The 26,771-nt window shown below is 44.0% G+C and overlaps 1 protein-coding gene across 1 annotated transcript in view; it reads right to left on the reverse strand.

Annotated features, from left to right (window-relative positions):
• Nucleotides 1-7,009, reverse strand: part of LOC106610478 (protocadherin-10) — a 31,126-nt gene extending 24,117 nt beyond the window's left edge. Inside the window, 4 exon segments of the mRNA XM_045716283.1 lie at nt 891-949; nt 3,700-5,417; nt 5,420-5,896; nt 5,899-7,009. Coding sequence (XP_045572239.1) covers nt 891-949; nt 3,700-5,417; nt 5,420-5,896; nt 5,899-6,256 — 2,612 coding nt within the window. The 5' untranslated portion in view covers nt 6,257-7,009.
• Between the last annotated feature and the right edge of the window lie 19,762 nt (nt 7,010-26,771).

The following is a 26,771-nucleotide window of genomic DNA, read 5'->3' on the forward strand; positions in this document are numbered from 1 at the left end:
AGATATATGAGTCATACTGCATGGTAATGATGTAGATATGAGTCATACGGAATGGTAATGATGTAGATATGAGGCATAATGAATGGTAATGATGTAGATATATGAGTCATACTGCATGGTAATGATGTAGATATGAGTCATACTGAATGGTAATGATGTAGATATGAGTCATACTGAATGGTAATGATGTAGATATATGAGTCATACTGCATGGTAATGATGTAGATATGAGTCATACCGAATGGTAATGATGTAGATATATGAGGTATACTGCATGGTAATGATGTAGATATGAGTCATACCGAATGGTAATGATGTAGATATATGAGTCATACCGAATGGTAATGATGTAGATATGAGTCATACCGAATGGTAATGATGTAGATATATGACTCATACTGCATGATATTGATGTAGATATGAGTCATACTGAATGGTAATGATGTAGATATATGAGCCACACTGAATGGTAATGATGTAGATATATGAGTCACACTGAATGGTAATGATGTAGATATATGAGTCATACTGAATGGTAATGATGTAGATATATGAGTCACACTGAATGGAATGATGTAGATATGAGTCATACTGCATGGTATTGATGTAGATATGAGTCATACCGAATGGTAATGATGTATGTATATATATGAGTCATTCTGAATGGTAATGATGTAGATATATGAGTCATACTGAACAGTATTGATGTCGATATAAGAGGCATAATGAATGGTAATTATGTAGATATATGAGTCATACTGAACGGTATTGATGTAGCAGCATATTTGGGGATGCTACTGGCATTCCTATATTGGATATTTGGCACACACACACACACACACACACACTCACACACACACACACACACACAGCTGTTGGATGTTATTTACCTGTTCACTCTCCTTGGTCTGTCCACTAGGTAACTGAGCTCTGTTCGCTGGTGTTTGTTCTGGAAGGGAAGCAACACGTCATGTCACACTGACAGCCATGGAAAGGTAGACCTCTATAGTGTAGTCCATCGGTAGATATAGTTGTTTGGGAAATGACTCTTTATTTAGGAGCTGGAATAAAGCACTAGGGAGCAGCAGTGCTCTGTGTGCACGCCACGCATTCCTCTATCGCTCCATTCTGTTTTTAATCAGCACCTTCATTTTCTATTTTAGGATGTGTATTTCACCATCCTTTTCTTTATAAGATTGTATTTCATAAGACCTGTGAACTGTGATGCAGAGAAAGAGAGAGAGAGAAAGAGAGAGGCATGACACCCTAGGCCTATTGGCATTCAATTGACATTCCACCATCCTCAGGCCTATGGAAATTGGGGGAAATAAACATTTATAAGACACTGAAAGAGGCCTTTCCTCTCTCTTGGAAAGAAAGCGATTTAGAGAGAGTGAGAGAGAGAGAGAGAGAGAGAGAGAGAGAGAGAGAGAGAGAGAGAGAGAGAGAGAGAGAAAGCCATGTTAGACATTGACACCATATGAATGTGTTCACGATGGCCTTCAAGAGAGAGACAGACATACATGCCACTTTATTGACTGTGTGTATATCCAGTGAGAAGGGGAGTGGGTTAGAGAGGCGATTGGATCCGTAAATGATTGAGCCAAGCAGCGCTTCAAACTGAACAACCTTTGTTCCACTGCTGATCTGTGGTACCGTGCGCTGAATACTTAACGCATTTAAAGTGCACTGGCTCTCTCACTCAACACTGACTGACTGGCAGACTAACTGGCTGACTGGCTGCTTGGTGGACTGATTAGCTGACTGGCTGGTTGACTGGCTAGCTGACTGAATGGTCCACTAACTGACTGGTTCACTGACTGACTGACTGGTCCACTGACTGACTGGTTCACTGGCTGACTGACTGGTTCACTGACTGACTGACTGGTTCACTTACGGACTGACTGGTCCACTGACTAACTGGTTCACTGGCTGGTTGACTGGTTCACTGACTGACTGACTGGTTCACTTACTGACTGACTGGTCCACTGACTGACTGGTTCACTGGCTGGTTGACTGGTTCACTGGCTGGTTGACTGACTGGCTGGGTGGTTGGTTGCCCGGCTGACTGATTGGTTGGTTCTGGCTGATTGGTTGACTGGCTGGCTGACTTGCTGGTCCTCTCTCTACAGTCTCAGTTTACTACCACACAGTCACCTAAATATGCACATCAATTGTTTCAGCTGAAATTGAATATCATTCTAGTTAATTATGGATATAAGAAGGTGTATAAATGTATTACGTCTTCTGTTTCTAAACATAACGCACACTGACTGACTGACTGACTGACTGACTGGTTCAATGACTAACTAACTGACTGATTGTCTGACTGACTGACTGACTGACTGACTGGCTGACTGACTGACTAGTTCAAGACTTACTGACTGACTGACTGACTGACTGACTGACTAGTTCAATGACTTACTGACTGACTGACTGACTGACTGACTGACTGACTGACTAGTTCAATGACTGACTGACTGACTGACTGACTGACTGACTGACTGACTGACTGACTGACTAGTTCAATGACTGACTAACTGACTGACTGACTGACTGACTGACTGCCTGACTAGTTCAATGACTGACTGACTGACTGACTGACTGGTTCAATGACTAACTAACTGACTGATTGTCTGACTGACTGACTGGTTCAATGACTGACTGACTGACTGGTTCACTGACTGACTGACTGACTGACTGACTAGTTCAATGACTGACTGGCTGATTGACTGATTGACTGGTTCAATGACTGACTGACTGGTTCAATGGCTGACTGACTGGTTCAATGGCTGACTGACGCTGACTCTGACTGGTTCAATGGCTGATTGACTGACTGACTGACTGGCTGACTGATTGGTTCACTGGCTGGCTGACTGGTTCACTGGCTGACTGGCTGGTACTCTCTCCAGCCACAGTCGACATAATAACCACACTGACTCTCTGCAGCTCACCCCAGCCCCTTGGAGGTACCGGAACATCATGGAGGCTTCATTTGCTTTGAGAGGCACTCCTGGCCCAAACTCAATATAAATGCCATCAATTCTGAGCAGGAGGAGATATGTCTTGTATGTTTTCATCCAGCTAGAAAATGACTACATGGAAGAAGCACCTGTGCCTTCAGATTCAATTGGTAGGCTATGCTCTATGCACCTGCAGACAGATGTACCATCTATCCTATCACCGGATTAGATAGTTAAATATATATCGGGGTTGAACCTCGACAAGTGACCTCAACACTGTAGACAAATAATACATGTTTATGATATGAAGTATTATTTTATAATCTGCCTCATTAAATGTGCATTATAGACTGACAGCCAGGGGCATGCTGAAAGGTGTATTGATTGTCCTTTCATAAATGGCATGGAGGATCACGGCGTAATTAAAGTACTCTGGAATCCAATACACACCTTGCTGTATTGTCCTTTAATACATTCAATCAAATCAATATACTCTGGCTCAATACACAATTGATTAAACGATATTCATTATGTGAAAACCAAACAAAGTTATGCACTTTGTTTCCCCTAAAAATGTTCACATGACCCAGGTATTAAAGATAAAAGAGGGAAAACCCAGAGACCCCCAAACAGTCTTTCTTTGTCCCAATAGTCTAATGCACAGCGTGGGTTTCAATTACACACACACACACACACACACACACACACAGCAGTGCTAGTGGAAACCAAGCCTTACCTCATTGGAGAGGATGCTCCCGTTGGATAAGATGTCAGGTTGCTGGTCGCTGTACCCGGCCACTATGGCCCCGCAGGAGTTGGTGTGGTCCGTGTCGGTGCTGCGCGAGGGGCTGCACGGTTTGAGGAACATCAGGTCCGTTTTAGCGCTCTCCGGTGTCAGACACACCTGGTAGCAGTAGGAGTTCTGGTTCTGATGATGGGAACCGAACCCACCGCCCATCCCGACCCCGCTAACACCAGACTCCTCCACAGGCACCTGGCCCACAGCGCCCACACCGGTGGTGACGTTGGTACTCTGGACCAGCATGATGTCCGACTTGCTGAGCTTCTTCTGCTTCCTGCTGTGCGCCTGGCGCGAGCAACACGGGCTGCAGCACAGGCAACACTCCCCCGCCATGAGGCACGTGTACAGGTCCAGCTTCTTGTCTTTCTGGCAGCGCACAGCCAGCACGATCATAGCCAGGAGGAAGATGAAGGAGACGGCGCCCAAGGCGATGATGAGGATGAGGGTGAGATCCAGAGAGGTCTCTTTGGACTTGGATGAAGATCCTCCTCGGTCTCCACTCCGTCCATCTATCACACTATCCACCAGGATCACACTCACGCTAGCCGAGGAGGAGAGAGGTGGCTGGCCGTGGTCCCTCACCTCAATCAGCAGGTCGTAGGAGCCCTGGGGGTCGCGCTTGGTGAAGACGCGGCGTGCTGTGCGCAGCTCCCCCGTCCGCCAGTCCATGCGGAACATGCCCATCTCGTTGCCACGCAGAATGCTGTAAGAGAGCCGTGCGTTCTCGCCATCATCTGCGTCCATGGCAACAATACGCGTGACCAGGTATCCCGGCTCGGCGGAGCGCGGCAGGTGTTCTTTGGCGGTGCCGTTCTTACCGATAGGGGCTATCACCGACGGCGCGTTGTCATTCTGGTCTACAATAATGACGTTAACGGTGCTGTTGGAGGAGAGGTCTGGGCTCCCGGAGTCTTTGGCCTGTACCATAAAGCTAAACTCTTTCAACTGTTCATAATCGAATGAACGCAGTGCATAAAGGTAACCAGTGTCCTGGTTGATTGACACATAGGTGTCGACCGACATGCCCTGGATGTCACACTCCAATATGGAGTAAGTAATGAGGGCATTCGGACCAACGTCAGGGTCCACGGCGCTCACCGCGTGAATAAAAGCACCTGGTACATTATTCTCCGTCACATACACATCGTAAACTGGCTGCGTAAAGCGGGGTGCATTATCGTTCTCGTCGGAAACATGTACCTTGATGGATTTGCTCGTGGCGAGGGAGGGGAGCCCCTGGTCTTTGGCTACAACGGTGATTGTGTATGAGTCTGCGTTTTCTCTGTCTAATAGTCCATCCGTTACTATGGTGTAGTAGTTTTTAAATGAAGATTTGAGTTTAAAAGGAACGTCACCCAAAATCTCGCAGCTCACCAGCCCGTTGTCGCCCGAGTCCCGGTCGGTGACGCTGAAAAGGGCTATGACGGTGCCCGGGGCGTCCTGTTCGCTCACAGACTCTGTCACCGTGCTGAAACTGATCTCCGGTGTGTTGTCGTTAACGTCGACCAGTTTGACCATGACTTTGCAGTGCGCGGGCACTGCATTTGCTCCCAGGTCTTTAGCCTGGACGTATATCTGGTGTGTACTACTCTCCTCATAGTCCACTTCCCCAGCCACCTCTATTCTCCCCGTCCTGGCATCGATTTTAAAAGATCCTTTACCCGCGCCGGGTTGTGGTTACTGAATGAATACACGATCTCCCCGTTCTGCCCTTCATCTATATCAGTGGCGTTCAGCTGAATAACCAGAGTTCCCACCGGTGAATTCTCCCGTAGACTCACCGTGTACACCGACTGGTCGAAGATGGGTGCGTTATCGTTGGAATCCAGGACTTTAACGACCAGGAGCGCGGTGCCAGTCCGTTGTGGCACGCCTCCGTCCACTGCCGTGAGCACGTACCGATGCACCGCCTGCTGCTCCCGGTCTAGCGGTTTTTCCAGCACTAGCTCCGCAAACTTGTTCCCGTCGCTCTGTGTCTGAACATCCAGGTAAAAGTAGTTATTGTTCGTTATGGCGTAGGTGCTGAGCGCGTTAGTCCCGACGTCTGGGTCGAAAGCATTCTCCACCGGGAACCGGGTACCCGGGGTGGCACTTTCCGTTATCTCCACAGTGATGTCTGTCTCAGGGAAAGTGGGGGATTGTCGTTGATATCCATCACCTCGATCTCCACGCGGAAAAGCTCGAGCGGGTTCTCCAGAAACACTTCGAGGTGCAGGTTGCACGGTACTGTCTGCCTGCATATCTCCTCCCGGTCTATTTTCTCCTTCACATAAAGATTCCCGTTCTCCAGGTTCACATCCAAGTAAGGGTTCCGCGAGCTGGGCACAGTCTGGAAGCGGCGGGCGGAAAGTTTGGTGATGTCCAACCCCAAATCCTCCGCGATATTCCCAATGACGGTCCCGTGTTCCTGCTCCTCGGGTACAGAGAAGCGCAGCTGGCACACGGCTCCATCCAGCAAGACCGAGAGAAGGAGCGGTAATAACAAAATCATTTCCACTCCTCTCACTCTTCCTCTCACAAGTGCACTTGGATATATGTCGGGGGTATTACTCCGATTTCTAACTCAAACTAAGCATTTCCCATCCCAGCTTCGTTTCGCAGGAATAAGGCAGAATCAAAAGCTGCAATAATGAAAATAAAACTACGGCTGCTACCCAAACCCAAATCAGCTATTCCTTCTTTCCCTCTTTGCGTCGTCGTGACAACCGGAAAAAAATCCTGTGTTTGAGTCGTGAGAATCACGGCCATTTGATCCTCGCTTCTTTCAGCAAAAAAAAATATTATATATTCAGTCCAGGTTTGTGAATTTTGGCCGAAGCGCCAACATCGCAGCAGGCAGAGGGAGGCAAGACGTGAAGACCATAATACAATCCTCACCCACAGATGGAATCCTCACACGTATCAAGTCCCAACTAAGTGCAATAAAAAATATAAAAACATTCCTTCACGAATGCATAACTCCAGAAAGCACCATTCGAATAAAATCCTAAACTTGAACCCGGATAGCCAGCATGTAAATAAACGACAAAATTGTACTTTCTCTCTCTCGCTCTATAATCTGTGCGGCTGAGCAGCAAGGACAGCGGATGATGCTCTCTGCTCCACTCCTGTAAAGCGAGTGAGGGGAGCGGGGTTGGTTTTGCGCACAGCATCTTTTCTCACCAGCCAATAGTGTCCGTGGACACCCGACGAGGTTACTCCTGATTGGGGCACGGGAATGCCAGCCAGCGCGCACCGTCCCACGGACCTGCCCGGACGCTTCTCTTTACTAACAACACGAGCCATCAAGCGGCGGTGGCGATGGAGCCCCAGCCCCGTGCAACACGAGCATGAAGCCCCAGTCAACCGACACACCGGAGAGAAATAAAATATTTCACATATCCTGTGAATGAAATAGTCAACAAGTGGGAATTTGCAAATCCGTCGACGGGTAACGTCTTGGCACAAACATCGTTTAAGAAGCATAGGCTACCTGTGCATGACAGTTTGAAGTTAAAAGCGCAGCCAGCGAATTTTGAAAGTGAATATTGTAGAAATCGCCTGTTCATCATTGTAATGTGTTGTGCTATTTGTTTCTGCCGTTCAGTTTGTTGAATGAACACGAAGGTAAAGACTAGAGACTATACCCAGGCAAGAAACACCAACCCCGTAGGGAAAGATGGAATGACTGTTTTAAAGGGATTATTTCAATAGCTGCTGTTTAAAATGAAAGCCTCGGTAGAGTTGTGTGTGTGTGTGTGTGTGTGTGTGTGTGTGTGTGTGTGTGTGTGTGTGTGTGTGTGTGTGTGTGTGGTATAGACCACAACAGACCGTGACCACAGGTAATACAGCGCTCTATTCCAGTGACGCAAATCTCTACTGATTATCCTTCGGTATTGGCAAGCAAGCACTCGAGCGCAAGAAAGCACGCACACACTATCCAAATAGGCTATCGATGATGATGATGATGATGATGATGAAGCCTATACTAGTCCGTGACTCACACTGACTCATTCATGCCCAGTTCGTCATGTTATGTTGAATGGTCAACGCAACATATGCTTTCCCATTCTCTATCCGTCTATCTGTGATAGGTGACCATAGGATATTGAGTTTTGATGCAGTCAGTAGCTAGGATGTAGTCAGTAGGCTGTCTTCTGTCTTATGATACGTGACCGTTGGTTATTGGTGTAGTAACCTAAAACCAAAGCTTGGGGATGTTGCCAATTCCAACCCGCCGTTATGACTCACGTGCCCTCTGGTGGTCAAAACAAACGGGTTTGAAGATTTCCGAAACTTTTGAATTAACCCAACTTATCGTTGTAAATAATTATGATAGTATGGATCAATATTCTGTTCTGTTGGTGCAGTAAAGACACAATGAAGTAGACATATAATTAACGTAAAACTGTAAAAACTAAAAAATCTGTAAAACGGGAGTAAATTATCAACATGTTTTAATTGCAATCTTCCTTCTTTAGGCACAACGATCATTCGTTTATAAAGAACATACCAAGGCCATACATGCATACAGACTGTATCCCGAATGGCACCATATTCCCGATGTGTAGTGCACTATATTTAACCAGAGTCATATAGGGCCCTGGTCAAAAATAGTGCACTACCCAGAGAATAGGGTGTCTGAATGGAGCATCCCATAATGCCCCATTAATTCATATTCCGTTTAATGTAGCATAGCCCAAACCATACTAATAGCCTTTAGCATGTTAGTACCGCTATCTCCACTGTTTCATCATTAGCCCACTCTCTCCGACCTTAGCAATGAAACGAATTTCATCACTCTAACCTACTTATTTTATTCGTAAGCCATATGGTTTAATAGGCTATGTGCTTGCGTCCCAAATTACACCGTATTCCCTGTATAGTGCACTACCACGAGCCCTGGTCAAAAGGGAGAGCATTACGTAGGGTGTAAGGTGCCATTTGGCACGGAGCATCAGTCTATGCAGTGATTTGAAAAGAAAGGAACAAAAAAGGATAAACAGAAAGAGAGGAAGGCTGCAATCTAAGCGTCCTTCCTGACCCACTTATTGGAGTATACAAACAGACAAAACGTCGTTGAGGGTAATTAACATAAGCTTCCGATTCCGTATTTAATAGATAGACACGCAGCAATTACGGGACCGTAATACAAACAGACATGACCATTGTAGACTGGATTTAAGCAATATGGTGTTTAGATGATTTCGTAACATAACAAGTCTCACAGACAAAACGCTAGAGATACTGCTGGATGAATTACCATACTTGTCTTCTCTGATTCTCTGTGACAAAATCAGACTGGCACTCTAGTAGTGGGATAAGAGAGAGAGAGAGATAGAGAGAGAGCCTCCTTCTGAAGGAATCTTCCCAACATTCTAGAGACCAAGGTCGCCCCCTAGTGATTACTAGCGGTACTCTGTATAAAATAGGATATTTCTCCGTCTCCTCATAAACGCTGCTCTCAGAACAGTTTTACATATTCCACTCATAATGGTTAAGATACGATCTGATCCTAGATCTGTGATCTCAGAACAGTTTTACATATTCCTCTCATAATGGTTAAGATACGATCTGATCCTAGATCTGTGATCTCAGAACAGTTTTACATATTCCTCTCATAATGGTTAAGATACGATCTGATCCTAGATCTGTGCCTATTAGGCCTACGGACACATGCTTTACCCGGAGACATGATTAAGTAAAAGCCATATCACCCCGGTTATTATCGTTTCAATATGAGAGCGTGTATAATTTAACGGCTCTAAAATGACAAATGCAGACATAGTTTCTGACGGACGGTGTCATAACCGGGTTTGATGGCGATGGCTGATGGTTTTGCGGGTGGCGGGTTTGACGGGGAAAGGACAGAAACGTTGATGAGAGAACGATGGCCTACCGTTAATATTTAATGCAATGAACAAAAAAAAGGCAGTTATGATGTCATTACCAGAGGTAACAGCACGGGAATATATACTTAAGGAGTCCCTGAGCAGACCATAATATTGATATAGGAGCCAACGCCTCAAAACAGTTAGACTGAGTCCTGTTCTACAGGGCAGACTGTAGGGGCTATGCCGTTTTCTGGATGAGCTGAGGGGCAGCACAATATTGGACAGTAGACTTCATGTGAAATAAATGACTTTCATTGACTGTAGTACAGCTCTCTTCACTGCTTGCTTTGCTACATCTAACAAGTTACAACTACATTCCTTGCCAACGATGGAGTTGTAATGATATAGTTGAATTCCATACATTATTGTATTGTATGGTAGACTTATTGTGAAATGGACGGCAAGCTCACCGCGAGCGTAGGGTTACATATTGCATGTTAAAAATCTAGTGAAATAGATGAATGCTTTACATTAGATTCTGTTGACTATGTTGGTATAGAACAAGTGAGAATGACATTTTGGTTAATGTTGTAATGATAGTTGAGTACTGTACCTCTGTCTAGTATGTTATGCATTGTGAAATGAATGGCAGTAGTAGTACTCTCTACACTCTTAGAACAAGAAAACGGTTCCAAAAGAGTTCTTCGTCCGTCCCCACAGGGTAACCCTGTTGGTTCCAGGTAGAACTCTTTTGGGTAGGATTCTACCTGGAACCCATTAGGGTTCTACCTGGAACCAATAGGGTCTACCTGGAACCAATAGGGTCTACCTGGAACCAATTTGGTTCTACCTGGAACCAATAGGTTCTACCTGGAACCAATAGGGTCTACCTGGAACCAATTTGGTTCTACCTGGAACCAATAGGTTCTACCTGGAACCAATAGGGTCTACCTGGAACCAATAGGGTCTACCTGGAACCAATAGGGTCTACCTGGAACCAATAAGGTCTACCTGGAACCACAAAGGTTCTTCATTGAGTTCTCCTATGGGTAGAGTCAAAGAACCATTTTCAGTTCAATGGTAGGCCTATACTAGGGTTGAGTAATGAGCAGTATTGTATGGTAGATGCATTGTGAAATGGTCGCCAGTAGTCTTTATGCACTGTATAACGAAGATTAGCAGTAAGTAGTTTTCCCTCTGAGTCTGAGTCTGAGAAAGAGCAGAGAGCCGCTGTGTTTTGCCAGCATGGTGCTGAAGCAGAGCTGTCCAAAAAGCTGAAGCTTTCAGTGTAGCACAACATGACTGCGAGGTACTACACGCACTGTCAAAATACAGCAAATAATGACATAATGCATATGGGCACGCCGTACCACTTATACTGCTGCTGTACTGAGAAGACCTGTCCATGGTTCTGAATAGGTACAGTATTCTGCTAAGTACTATAGGGCTGTAGTGATAGGAGCTGTCCATGGTTCTGAATAGGTACAGTATTCTGCTCAATACTATAGGGAGGTAGTGAAAGGAGCTGTCCATGTTACTGTAGGGAATGGTACTACAGAGAATGGTACTATATAGAATATTACTATAGAGAATGGTGCTATAGAGAATGGTACTATATAGAATGGTACTATAGAGAATGGTACTATAGAGAATGGTACAGTAGAGAATGGTGCTATAGAGAATGGTACTATATAGAATGGTACTATATAGAATGGTACTATAGAGAATGGTACTATATAGAATAGTACTATAGAGAATGGTGCTATAGAGAATGGTACTGTAGAGAATGGTACTATAGAGAATGCTACTATAGAGGATGGTGCTATAGAGAATGGTACTGTAGAGAATGGTGCTATAGAGAATGGTACTATATAGAATGGAACAGCAGAGATTGGTACTATAGAGAATGGTGCTATAGAGAATGGTACTATAGAGAATGGTGCTATAGAGAATGGTACTATAGAGAATGGTACTATATAGAATGGTACTGTAGACAATGGTGGTATAGAGAATGGTACAATATAGAATGGTACTGTAGAGAATGGTACTGTAGAGAATGGTGTTGTAGAGAATGGTACTATAGAGAATGGTGTTGTAGCGAATGATAGTATAGAGAATGGTACTATATAGGATGGTACTATAGAGAATGGCACTATAGAGAATGGTACTATAGAGAATGGTACTATAGAGAATGGTACTATATAGAATGGTACTGTAGACAATGGTGGTATAGAGAATGGTACAATATAGAATGGTACTATAGAGAATGGCACTATAGAGAATGGTACTATAGAGAATGGTACTATATAGAATGGTGCTATAGATAATGGTACTATAGAGAATGGTACTATAGAGAATGGAACAGCAGAGAATGGTAATATATAGGATGGTACTGTAGAGAATGGTACTGTAGACAATGGTGGTATAGAGAATGGTACAATAGAGAATGGTACTGTAGAGAGTGGTACTATAGAGAATGGTACTATAGAGAATGGTACTGTAGAGAATGGTACTATATAGAATGGTACTATAGAGAATGGTGCTATAGAGAATGGTACTGTAGAGAAAGTACTATATAGGATGGTACTGTAGAGAAAGTACTATATAGAATGGTACTGTAGAGAATGGCACTATATAGGATGGTACTATGTAGAATGGTACTGTAGTGAATGGTACTATATAGAATGGTACTCTATAGAATGGTACTGTAGAGAATGGTGCTATAGAGAATGGTACTGTAGAGAAAGTACTATATAGGATGGTACTATGTAGAATGGTACTGTAGTGAATGGTACTATATAGAATGGTACTATATAGAATGGTACTGTAGAGAATGGTACTATATAGAATGGTACTGTAGAGAATGGTACTATATAGAATGGTACTATATAGAATGGTAATATATAGAATGGTACTGTAGAGAATGGTACTATATAGAATGGTGCTGTAGAGAATGGTACTATATAGAATGGTACTGTAGAGAATGGTACTATATAGAATGGTACTGTAGAGAATGGTACTAAATAGAATGGTACTGTAGAGAATGGTACTATATAGAATGGTACTATATAGAAAGGTACTGTAGAGAATGGTACTATATAGAATGGTACTGTAGAGAATGGTACTATATAGAATGGCACTGTAGAGAATGGTACTATATAGAATGGTAGTATATAGAATGGTACTATATAGAATGGTGCTATAGAGAATGGTACTGTTCATGGTGCTGCTATTGGAGGTCATTCATGTTGTTATGTCTCTATATTCAGATCACCATATGTAATAAGGTCATTCATGTTGTTATGGCTCTATATTCAGATCACCATATGTAATAAGGTCATTCATGTTGGTATGTCTCTATATTCAGATCACTTCATCTATTGCACTTGCTCCCCTTCCCTAGCATTGTTTGGCTAAGCGGTATATCTCTACATACCTTAAAACCAGCCTAAGCTCCATTCTAAAAACAGATCTTCAATTCATCTATTGCAGTTGGTTCCCTTCCCTAGCGTTGTTTGGTTAAGAAGTGATTGCCTGTCACACAAGACAGTAGTGCATCCCATCCTATCCCCTTCCCCTAGCTACTCCCCTGGTATTTCAACAATCTCTGTACTCATATTCTCTCCAGTGGAACTTATCCTTCTTCCTCTAATGTTATGGCTTCCCCAGAGCTTCAACTAGTATTCCTCATACATTAGAGAGAGAGAGAGAGAGAGAGAGAGAGCGAGAGAGAGAGAGACCGAAAGAGAGAGAGAGAAAGAGAGACCGAAAGAGAGAGAGAGAAAGAGAGACCGAAAGAGAAAGAGAGAAAGAGAGAGAGAAAGAGAGACCGAAAGAGAGAGAGAGAAAGAGAGAGACCGAAAGAGAGAGAGAGAGAGACCGAAAGAGAGAGACCGAAAGAGAGAGAGAGAGAGACCGAGAGAGAGAGAGAGAGAGAGAGAGAGACCGAAAGAGAGAGAGAGACCGAAAGAGAGAGAGAGACCGAAAGAGAGAGAGCCGAGAGAGAGAGAGACGAGAGAGAGAGAGAGACCGAAAGAGAGAGAGAGAAAGAGAGACCGAAAGAGAAAGAGAGAAAAGAGAAAGAGAGAAAGAGAGAGAGAGAGCAGAGAGAGAGACCGAAAAGAGAGAGAGAGAGAGACCGAAAGAGAGAGACCGAAGAGAGAGAGAGAGAGAGACCGAAAGAGAGAGAGAGAGACCGAAAGAGAGAGAGAGAGAGAGACAGAGAGCAAGAGACAGAGACAGAGAGAGATACAGAGAGCAAGAGAGAGAGAGACAGAGAGAGAGAGAGACAGAGAGAAAAACAGAGACAGATACAGAGAGAGACAGAGAGAGAGAGAGACCGAAAGAGAGAGAGAGACCGAAAGAGAGAGAGAGACCGAAAGAGAGAGAGACCGAAAGAGAGAGAGAGAGAGAGACCGAAAGAGAGAGAGAGAAAGAGAGACCGAAAGAGAAAGAGAGAAAGAGAGAAAGAGAGAAAGAGAGAGAGAGAAAGAGAGACCGAAAGAGAGAGACCGAAAGAGAGAGAGAGAGAGACCGAAAGAGAGAGACCGAAAGAGAGAGACCGAAAGAGAGAGAGAGAGACCGAAAGAGAGACAGAGAGAGACCGAGAGCAAGAGAGAGATACAAAGAGCAAGAGAGAGAGAGACAGAGAGAAAAACAGAGACAGATACAGAGAGAGACCGAAAGAGAGAGAGAGACCGAAAGAGAGAGAGAGAGAGAGAGAGAGAGAGAGAGACCGAAAGAGAGAGAGAGAGACCGAAAGAGAGAGAGAGAGAGAGAGAGACCGAAAGAGAGAGAGAGAAAGAGAGAAAGAGAGAAAGAGAGAGAGAGAAAGAGAGACCGAAAGAGAGAGAGAGAGAGACCGAAAGAGAGAGACCGAAAGAGAGAGAGAGAGAGACCGAAAGAGAGAGAGAGAGACCGAAAGAGAGAGAGAGAGACCGAAAGAGAGACAGAGAGAGACCGAGAGCAAGAGAGAGATACAGAGAGCAAGAGAGAGAGAGACAGAGAGAGAGAGAGACAGAGAGAAAAACAGAGACAGATACAGAGAGAGAGGGAAAGATAGATAGAGAGACAGAGACAGAGAGAGATACAGAGACATAGAGAGAGAGAGAGAGACAGAGACATAGAGAGAGAGAGAGAGACAGAGAGCAAGAGAGAGTGTCTTCTACATTAGCTGGGGGTGTGTGTGTGTGTGTGTGTGTGTGTGTGTGTGTGTGTGTGTTGGTGGATTAGTGTGTGTGTGTGTGTCATATTCTTCTTGGAGTAGTTAACCATCAGAGACCGTCAGGGGTCTGCTTTTAACAGGAGAACTAGGCAGTTTAATTGACCATGAACACGACGATTCCTCCACCGTGTCTGAGAGCAGAGGGCTGAAGGCGTCTGACACGAGGATGTGTGTGTGTGTGTGTGTCTGACAGGGGAGGTGTGTGTGTCTGACGGGGGGTGTGTGTCTGACAGGGGGAGGTGTGTGTGTCTGACAGGGGGAGGTGTGTGTCTGACGGGGGAGGTTGTCTGACAGGGGAGGTGTGTGTGTCTGACAGGGGGAGGTGTGTGTGTCTGACAGGGGAGGTGTGTGTGTCTGACAGGGGGAGGTGTGTGTGTGTGATATGAATAAGTCGGGATATCTAACATTAAAACCCATTTCGAGCTGGTACTGATCTCATGTCGTTGTTTCATCCATTAAATAAAAGGTTCTGATGAAAACCAATCCCCCTTTTTCTCTCAAACACACACACAGACACACCCCTCCCTCTCCATCCCCAACCAATTCAATCCAATATTGTTTTGTTACGTGGTCTGCATTACAGCAAGTCATTGATCTCTTGCAGTGTGTGTGTGTGTGTGTGTGTGTGTGTGTGTGTGTGTGTGTGTGTGTGTGTGTGTGTGTGTGTGTGTGTGTGTGTGTGTGTGTGTGTGTGTGTGTGTGTGTGTGTGTGTGTGTGTGTGTGTTTGTGTGTTTGTGTGTATGCACCGAGCTCTGAGGGTCTTGTATTCACTCAATTTGTACTGTTTTGTTTGAACCCTATCAAACTTTTACACCTAACTGAACCATTCAGAATGAATGGCTGAACCTTAGAAATGTGACGTTCATGGAGAAACGTCTGATTCTGCAGTGAGAGATACTGTTGTTTAAGAGACCTTATTTACTCTGTGCAGCAGACGTCGTGGGAGTCTCCCCTTTCTACAGTGGGGTCGTATTAGTTACTAGAGTAAACCGTTCGGATGCCACAGACGTTTTTGTGAGAAGACAGATTTTGGGGATGTCTCCTGCTCTAACAAACAGCGCTGTAGCTCTGCAAGTGGATGCGGTGGATTGAGACACAGCAAAACAATGTATTATGTTCTTAGATCGATGCACCGGTGGTTTTTAATAAGGCACCTTATTTGTTTCTGGCTAGCAAACATCTTGAGTGATAATGTAAATTCCATGCCCTTACAAACACTGGACGGTTGTGGTTTTGCTGGAGAAGTGTGTGTATGTGTTTGTGTGTGTGTGTGTGTGTGCTTGTGTTTTGTGTTGTTGAGGTTTTGTTATATGGTATAAGTCAGGGAGAGAAATGGTTCTGCCTCTCAAATGGCACCCTATTCCATTTACAGTGCACTACTTTAAACCTGGGCCCTCAGAGACAGTAGAGGATATAGGGTTCCATTTGGGATGTAACCGTTGAAAACATTAGAACCGACGGCAGTCAATTAAGGCTGGGTTGTCTGTGTCAACCAAGCGAGGAGAGGCTGCTTGCTGATATTAGAAGTCATTAGGTCCACACCTCCCCAAAGACTGCATGGAGCATGGATAAGACACTGTTACAGTACTGCTGTTAGTGTGTGTGTGTGTGTGTGTGTGTGTGTGTGTGCTCTGTTGCCACTTCTGCTGTGGTTTGTGTTGTCCAGCTAAAGCTGTGGGACAGTCTCGCCATGGTGTGTGTGTGCGTGCGTGTATGTGTGTGTTTGTGTGCGTTGGTTCGATTGTGTTTGTCTAGCGAAGACTCAGCCAGGTCACCTGTGATACAAGTCAGTACTCAATGTCCACCCACGTCTGAGGACGTCGGGAGATGAAGTGGAAACTGGCCACTAGGGGCAGCAGTGAGCGCTGTTACCCTCAGATAGGTTTGGGTTTGTCTAGGGTGTTGTGGAAAGGGATGGTGGATGGGTGTCTGCCTCTGCCTCTGATTCCAAAGGTTGCCTGTTTTAATTCAGTTCAAGAACGTTTTTGTTTTAAGCCTGTCTCAAACATTAACAATTGGGAGTTAATGCCTAACCTTAACCATTCGGAGTTAATGCCTAACCTTAACCATTCGGAGTTAATGCCTAACCTTAACCATTCAGAGTTAATGCCTAACCTTAAGATTTGAGAGTTAATGTCTAACCTTAAGATTTGAGAGTTAATGTCTAACCTTAAGATTTGAGAGTTAATGTCTAACCTTAAGATTTGAGAGTTAATGTCTAACCTTAAGATTTGAGAGTTAATGTCTAACCTTAAGAAATTTGAGAGTTAATGCCTAACCTTAAGAATTGAGAGTTAATGTCTAACCTTAAGATTTGAGAGTTAATGTCTAACCTTAAGATTTGAGAGTTAATGTCTAACCTTAAGATTTGAGAGTTAATGTCTAACCTTAAGATTTGAGAGTTAATGTCTAACCTTAAGATTTGAGAGTTAATGTCTAACCTTAAGATTTGAGAGTTAATGTCTAACCTTAAGATTTGAGATTAATGTCTAACCTTAACCATTCGGAGTTAATGCCTAACCTTAAGATTTGAGAGTTAATGCCTAACCCAAATTTAACCTTAAACACTTCGAAATGTGATGTTTGCAACATCTTTGAAATTTGACGTTTGAGATACATGGATGAACGTGTTATTCTGACGTGAGACTGTGAGACCTGGTTGTGGAAGACACACACATACACACACAAACAAACACACTCACACACACACACATACACACACAAACAAACACACTCACACACACACACATACACACACAAACAAACACACTCACACACACACACATACACACACAAACAAACACATACACACACACACACACACACACACACACACACACACACACACACACACACACACACACACACACACACACATACAACAACAAACAAACAAAACACACAGACACACACACACACACACACACACACACACACACACACACACACACACACACACACACACGCACACAACACACAACACAACACACACACACACACACACACACACACACACACACACACACACACACACACACACATCCATGGCTAAATCTCAGTGCCATAGTGAATGTGATGTCGAGTTGGATGTGATGGGGTGTTGATTGTTAATAAGAGGGCTTGTCTCTGCACACACACACACACACACACACACACACACACACACACACACACACACACACACACACACACACACACACACACACACACACACACACACACACACAGTCCTCCATGCAGTGCTGACAAGACAACAAACCAAGGCTGGACTAATCCACTTCACTCTCCGGTTGTATCTGTCCCAAATGGCACCCTATTCCCTATGTAGAGCACTACTTTAGACCAGGACATTGTGGAATATGGTCACTATATATAGGGAATAGGGTCACTATATTGGTAATAGGGTCACTATATAGGGAATATGGTCACTATATATAGGGAATAGGGTCACTATATTGGTAATAGGGTCACTATATAGGGAATATGGTCACTATATATAGGGAATAGGGTCACTATATTGGTCACAGGGTCACTATATAGGGAATAGGGTGCACTATATAGGGAATAGGGTGCACTACATAGGGAATATGGTACACTTGTGCCATTTGGGAAACATAGCTTTCTCCTCTTTCCCGCTTCCTGTCAACAAGGGGACAATCTGTCAGCTGTCAGTGGTGTGTGTGTGTGTGTGTGTGTGTGTGTGTGTGTGTGTGTGTGTGTGTGTGTGTGTGTGTGTGTGTGTGTGTGTGTGTGTGTGTGTGTGTGTGTGTGTGTGTGTGTGTGAGTGGCGTGAACTTTTAATGAATTACCGGGAGGCAGACTAGGTCAGCGCTACAGCACTTGGCCGCTCCGGCTCACCGTCCGATCAATAGGCTTTAAACACACTGCCTGACAGTGTTCCAAAAAGTACCATATTTCCTACACAGAGCACTGCATAGTGCTCTCATCAAAAGTAGAGCACTATATTGGGAATACGGTGTAATTTGGGACACAAGACACCATTATGTCTAGCTGGCTACCTGTACTGTGGTCAGGGAGAGTTATTAAGGAACTGGGACAGACACCATTATGTCTAGCTGGCTACCTGTACTGTGGTCAGGGAGAGTTATTAAGGAACTGGGACAGACACCATTATGTCTAGCTGGCTACCTGTACTGTGGTCAGGGAGAGTTATTAAGGAACTGGGACAGACACCATTATGTCTAGCTGGCTACCTGTACTGTGGTCAGGGAGAGTTATTAAGGAACTGGGACAGACACCATTATGTCTAGCTGGCTACCTGTACTGTGGTCAGGGAGAGTTATTAAGGAACTGGGACAGACACCATTATGTCTAGCTGGCTACCTGTACTGTGGTCAGGGAGAGTTATTAAGGAACTGGGACAGACACCATTATGTCTAGCTGGCTACCTGTACTGTGGTCAGGGAGAGTTATTAAGGAACTGGGACAGACACCATTATGTCTAGCTGGCTACCTGTACTGTGGTCAGGGAGAGTTATTAAGGAACTGGGACAGACACCATTATGTCTAGCTGGCTACCTGTACTGTGGTCAGGGAGAGTTATTAAGGAACTGGGACAGACACCATTATGTCTAGCTGGCTACCTGTACTGTGGTCAGGGAGAGTTATTAAGGAACTGGGACAGACACCATTATGTCTAGCTGGCTACCTGTACTGTGGTCAGGGAGAGTTATTAAGGAACTGGGACAGACACCATTATGTCTAGCTGGCTACCTGTACTGTGGTCAGGGAGAGTTATTAAGGAACTGGGACAGACACCATTATGTCTAGCTGGCTACCTGTACTGTGGTCAGGGGAGAGTTATTAAGGAACTGGGACAGACACCATTATGTCTAGCTGGCTACCTGTACTGTGGTCAGGGAGAGTTATTAAGGAACTGGGACAGACACCATTATGTCTAGCTGGCTACCTGTACTGTGGTCAGGGAGAGTTATTAAGGAACTGGGACAGACACCATTATGTCTAGCTGGCTACCTGTACTGTGGTCAGGGAGGGGCATGTGTTTCTCAAAACAGGTGTGTGTTTGTTGCGTGTGTATTTCTCAATAAATCAAATCAAATTTCAACTGTCACCTTCACATGGTTAACAGATGTTGTTGCCGCTGTAGTGAAATGTCTGTATTTCTAGCTCCGACAGCGCAGTAATGTATAACAAGTAATATCTAACAGTTTCATAACATATACCCAATACACACAAATCTCAGTAAAGGAAAGGTATTAAGAATATATAAATATATGGATGAGCAATGTCAGAGCGGCATAGACTAAGATACAGTAGAATAGAATACAGTATATACATATGGGTGGCAGGAAGCCTAGCAGTTCAGACCATTGGGCCATTAACCAAATGGTTGCTCATTCAAATCCTGGAGCCAAATAGGTGAAAAATATGCCAATGTGCCCTTGAGCAAGGCACTTAACCCTAATTGTTCCCGTAAGTCACTCTGGATAAGAGTGTCTGTTAAATGGCTAAAATGTAAATGCGAGACCTTCATTTCATTACCACTGAATATAAAAAAGTAAGAAATGAACTCGAGACACTTCCCGCAACGATGCTCTGAATCTTAAACAGTGATGCTGTGGCGAGACAAGAGAGAGGACTGCATACATAATGAATTGTGGTAAAGCGCACAGCGATTGACTAAATGGAAATATGATACGTATCAGTGATCTATGAAGACACAGGCCTTTACCTTGGCATTGCGTCACTGTCTGATTGGATAAAACTCTCAATTGACAGGCCAGGGGCTGGACCTTAGGCCATATGTCACTGTCTGATTGGATAATACTCCTGATAGACATGCCAATGCCCTAAACGTCTTTCTATATCCTCATAGTTATGCATTCTTTGACTGATGCTTCTTTGCCTTGTTGTCTATATACAACAGACACACACAGAAAAATATACACATATATACACACACACACACACACACACACACACACACACACACACACACACACACACACACACACACACACACACACACACACACACACACACACACACACACACACACACATATATATATACACTGCTCAAAAAAATAAAGGGAACACTAAAATAACACATCCTAGATCTGAATGAATGAAATAATCTTATTAAATACTTTTTTCTTTATATAGTTAAAAGTGCTGACAACAAACTCACACAAAAATAATCAATGGAAATCCAATTTATCAACCCATGGAGGTCTGGATTTGGAGTCACACTCAAAATTAAAGTGAAAAACCACACTACAGGCTGATCCAACTTTGATGTAATGTCCTTAAAACAAGTCAAAATGAGGCTCAGTAGTGTGTGTGGCCTCCACGTGCCTGTATGACCTCCCTACAACACCTGGGCATGCTCCTGATGAGGTGGCGGATGGTCTCCTGAGGGATCTCCTCCCAGGGGCGGGCCAGCCCATAGCATCAATGCCTTCCTCTTGCAGGAACTGCTGACACTCCAGCCACATGAGGTCAAGCATTGTCTTGCATTAGGAGGAACCCAGGGCCAACCGCACCAGTATATGGTCTCACAAGGGGTCTGAGGATCTCATCTCGGTACCTAATGGCAGTCAGGCTACCTCTGGCGAGCACATGGAGAGCGGCCAGCCCAAAGAAATGCCACCCCACACCATGACTGACCCACCGCCAAACCGGTCATGATGGAGGATGTTGCAGGCAGCAGAACGTTCTCCACAGCGTCTCCAGACTCTGTCACGTCTGTCACATGTGCTCAGTGTGAAACTGCTTTCATCTGTGAAGAGCACAGGGCGCCAGTGGCGAATTTGCCAATCTTGGTGTTCTCTGGCAAATGCCAAACGTCCTGCACGGTGTTGGGCTGTAAGCACAACCCACACCTGTGGACGTCGGGCCCTCATACCACCCTCATGGAGTCTGTTTCTGACCGTTTGAGCAGACACATGCACATTTGTGGCCTGCTGGAGGTCATTTTTCAGGGCTCTGGCAGTGCTCCTCCTGCTCCTCCTTGCACAAAGGCGGAGGTAGCGGTCCTGCTGCTGGGTTGTTGCCCTCCTACGGCCTCCTCCACGTCTCCTGATGTACTGGCCTGTCTCCTGGTAGCGCCTCCATGCTCTGGACACTACGCTGACAGACACAGCAAACCTTCTTGCCTCAGCTCGCATTGATGTGCCATCCTGGATGAGCTGCACTACCTGAATCACTTGTGTGGGTTGTAGACTCCGTCTCATGCTACCACTAGAGTGAAAGCACCGCCAGCATTCAAAAGTGACCAAAACATCAGCCAGGAAGCATAGGAACTGAGAAGTGGTCTGTGGTCACCACCTGCAGAACCACTCCTTTATTGGGGGTGTCTTGCTAATTGCCTATAATTTCCACCTGTTGTCTATTCCATTTGCACAACAGCATGTGACATTTATTGTCAATCAGTGTTGCTTCCTAAGTGGACAGTTTGATTTCACAGAAGTGTGATTGACTTGGAGTTACATTGTGTTGTTTAAGTGTTCCCTTTATTTTTTGAGCAGTGTTATATATATATATATATGAAGTCGGAAGTTTACATATACTTAGGTTGGAGTCATTAAAACTTGTTTTTCAACCACTCCACAAATTTCTTGTTAACAAACTATAGTTTTGGCAAGTCGGTTAGGACATCTACTTCATGCATGACACAAGTAATTTTTCCAACAATTGTTTACAGACATTTCATTTATAAAATTATTTACTTATTTCACTTATAATTCACTTTATCAAAATGTATCACAAATGTCTACACTGTATTTCTGATCATTGATATTATTTTAATGGACTAAAAATGGGCTTTTCTTTAAAAACAAGGACATTTTTAAGTAACACCAAACTTTTGAATGGTAGTGTGTATATATATATATATATATATATACAGGTATCTTTTGTCATGAACTGTATGTCTATATGAACAGTTTATATGACATAGTGTATCTCCTGGAATAGTTGGTAAACATTTAGTCATTTAGTACATGTACGTGCATATATGCAGATAGTGACTGAAACCAGATAGTTATACTTTCCCTGGCTTCCACAGCTGCTGTTCTGTACATAGCCTGTGTCCCATATGGCACCATATTCCCTATGTAGTGCACTACTTTTAACCTAAACCCTATGGGAGCTAGTGCACTTAATAGAGAATATGGCAGCCTTTAGCTGGCTTGGGGATCATTTGCAGTGAAGGATATACTGTCCTATTGTACTAACGGCAGAGCGTGTTGTTTATGTGTCAATATTGACAACTACAATGTAATGTCTGGGAGTGTGTTTAACTCAGAGCTTCCTGGAGTAGATTCTGAAGGGTCTGTATCACACGTACGCCAGTTCACTGAGGCGAGGCCAACCTTCCCTTAGCCTTCACAGACTGACGGAGCGGACTTAACCCCTCGAGGACTGGATCAGATATCAGATTCACATCTGTTGAACTTCTCCTTTCCCCACATACACTGCATGACCAAAAGTATGTGGACACCTGCTTGTCAAACATCTAATTCCAAAATCATGGGCATTAATAAGGAGTTGGTCCCCCTTTGCTGCTATAACAGTCTCCACTGTTCTTGGAAGGCTTTCCACTAGATGTTGGAACATTGCTGTGGGGACTTGCTTCAATTCAACCACAAGAGCATTAGTGAGGTCGGGCACTGATATTGGGGGATTAGGCCTGGCTCGCAGTCGGACTGCTTCATCACTCCAGAGAAAGAATTTCAACTGCTCCAGAGTCCAATGGTGGCGAGCTTTACACTACTCCAGCCGACGCTTGGCATTGCGCATTTTGGTCTTAGACTTGTGTGTGGCTGCTCGGCCATCGAAACCCATTTCAAGAAGTTCCCCGATGAACAGTTATTGTGCTGATGTTGCTTCCAGAGACGTTTTGGAACTCGGTAGTGAGTCTTGCAACCGAGGAAAGACAATTGTTTAGCACCCGGCTGAGCCGACGTTGCTCCTAGAGGTTTCCACTTCACAATAACAACACTTACATTTGACCAGGGCAGCTCTAGCACGGCAGAGATGAGTCTCTAGCACACACAACACACACACACACACACACACACACACACACACACACACACACACACACACACACACACACACACACACACACACACACACAGAACAGATTTTACCCGTCAGGCACCTAAAGACAATTACTGTCATCATCATCATCATCATAATTATCATCATCGGCTCCTCTGCAAGAGTTGACCACAAGCTTATTTTATCGATTACTCTCACTAGCAATATACTGTAAGTTTTAAGCCATTTCTCTAGGTCTCCCATTTTCCTCCCTCTTACTGTAACTCACGTAGAATAGATTACCCAGAGGCAGGTGATAGCTCCTTTGATTGTCTATGGTTCCCCTCAGGTTGAGTCTCTAACAGGGTATTTTGTTATTTTATTAGGATCCCCATTAGCTGTTGCAAAGCAGCATCTCTACTCTTCCTAGGGTCCACACAAAACATGAAACATTACATAATACAGAACATTAATAGATAAGAACAGCTCAAGGACAGAACTATATCAAAAATAAATTTTACGAAAGGCACACGTTGCCTACATATCAGTACATATACACAAACTATGTAGGTCTAATAGGGAGAGAGGCGCTGTGCCGTGATGTGTTGCTTTATCTGTTTTTTGAAACCAGGCTTGCTGTTTCTTTGAGCAATATCAGATGGAAGGGAGTTCCATGTAAATATTGCCTCTATATAATACTGTACGCTTTCTTGAATTTGTCCTGGATTTGGGGACTGTGAAAAGACCCCTGGTGACATGTCTGGTGGGGTAAGTGTGTGTGTGTCAGAGCTGTGTGTAGTTGACTTTGCAAAAAATGTGGGATTTCAACACATTCATTTTTCTTATAACAAGAGGAAGTGATCCAGTGTTCTCCTCAACTCTTAACTAAGAGAGACTGGCATGCGTGTATTTATAGCAGCCCTCTGATTACAGTGAAGAGCAAGAGACGTGTCACTCTGTTCAGGGCCAGCTGCAGCTTAACTGAGGTCTTTCCTTGCAGCACTCGGCCACACGACTGGACAATAATCAAGATAAGATAAAACTGGAACCTGCAGCACTTGCTTTTGGAGTGTGTTGTCAAAAAAGCAGAGCATCTCTTTATTATGGAATGACCTCTCCCGTCTTTTACAACCATTTAATCTATATATTCTGACCATGACAGTTTACAATCGAAGAAATGTTGTCTCCTCAACTTGTTCAACAGCCACACCATTCATTACGCGGATTCAGCTGAGATCTAGAACTTAGGGTGATTTGTACCAAATACAATGCTCTTAGTTTTAGTGATGTTCAGGACCAGTTTATTACTGGCCACCCATTCCAGAACAGACTGCCACTCTTCGTTAGGGTTCGTGACTTCTGCTTAGCTGTGGTTGAGGATGCGTATATGGATGAATCATCAGCATACACGGACACACATGCTTTGTTTAATGCCAGTGGCAGGTCATTGATAAATATAGAAAGAGTAGAGGGCCTAGAGGGCTGCCCTACAGTACACCACACTTTACATGGTTGACATTAGAGAAGCTTCCATTTAAGAAAACCCTTTGAGTTCTATTAGATAGATAGCTCTGAATCCACAATATGGCAGAGGTTCAAAAGCCATAACACATAATTGTTTTCAGCAACAGGTTATGGTCAATAATATTAAAGGGCTGCACTGAAATCTAACAATACAGCTCCCACAATCTTCTTATTATCAATTTATTTCAACCAATCATCAGTAATTTGTGTCAGTGCAGTACATGTTGAGTGCCCTTCTCTATAAGCATGCTGAAAGTCTGTTGTTCATTTGTTTCCAGAGAAATAGGCCTTGTATTTGGCAAACACCATTTTTTTCAACAGTTTGCTTAAGAGCTGACAGGCAAGCTGATAGGTCTGCTGTAAGATTCGGTAAAGGCCACTTTTACCACCTTTAGGTAGCAGAATTACTTTGGCTTCCCCTCCAGGCCTGTGGACAAAGACTTTTCTAGGCTCAGATTAAAGATATGACAGATAGGGAGTGGCTTACGGAGTCAGCTACCGTCCTCAGTAGCTTTCCATCTAAGTTGTCAATGCCAGGGAGGTTTGTCATTATTGATCAATGACAATAATTTTACCACCTCTCCCACAGTTTTTTATGCATTAATACGATGGCTCACTGTTGCTGTTGGCATTTCCTGCCTAAGTGTGCCCACTTAGCCAATGAAGTAATTCATTAAAATAATTGGCAACATTAAATGGTTTTGTGATGAGTAAAGCCATCTGATTTGATGAAAGATGAGTTGAATTTTTAAACTTCATTTGTAAAGTACTCCAACGTTTTTTTCAATCATTCTTTATAACATTGATATTGGCTTCATAGTACAAGCATTTCTCTTCTTTTGTTGAGTTTAGTGACATCATTTCTCAATTTGCCGTAAGTAAGTCAGTTAGATGTTCAGCCAGACTTATTAGCTACTCCTTTTGCTCCATCTCTTTCAACCATACAATTGTTCGCAGTTCTCATCAAACAATGGAGCGGCATAACAATTCTAACAGTCAGTTTCTTAACAGGTGCATGTTTATCAGTAATTGTGAGAAGCAATTTCATGAATTCATCAGCAACAGAGTCTGGATGCTCCTCACACTTAACAAAACAAGTCAGTTAAGAACAAATATTAAAGTTTGATTACATTTTAGGGTACCTGAGGAGTAAATATTAGATGTATTTGACTTGTTAAAATCAAATGTTATATGTAGCCTTCATATCAGCTGATGTCACAAAGTGCTGCCACATGAAAGCCTAAAACCCCAAACAGCAAGCAATGCAGGTGTAGAAGCAACGTTGCTTTAGGGAAAACTTTCCTTGAACGGTCAAAACCTGGGGAAGAAACCAGGGAGGAAACCAGGCTATGAGGTGTGGCCAGTCCTCGTGGCCAGTCCTCGGCCAGTCCTGTGCCGGGTCGGAGATTATAACAGAA

The sequence above is a fragment of the Salmo salar genome, chromosome ssa04, assembly GCF_905237065.1.
Source record: "Salmo salar chromosome ssa04, Ssal_v3.1, whole genome shotgun sequence".
NCBI classification, from domain to species: Eukaryota; Metazoa; Chordata; class Actinopteri; order Salmoniformes; family Salmonidae; genus Salmo; species Salmo salar.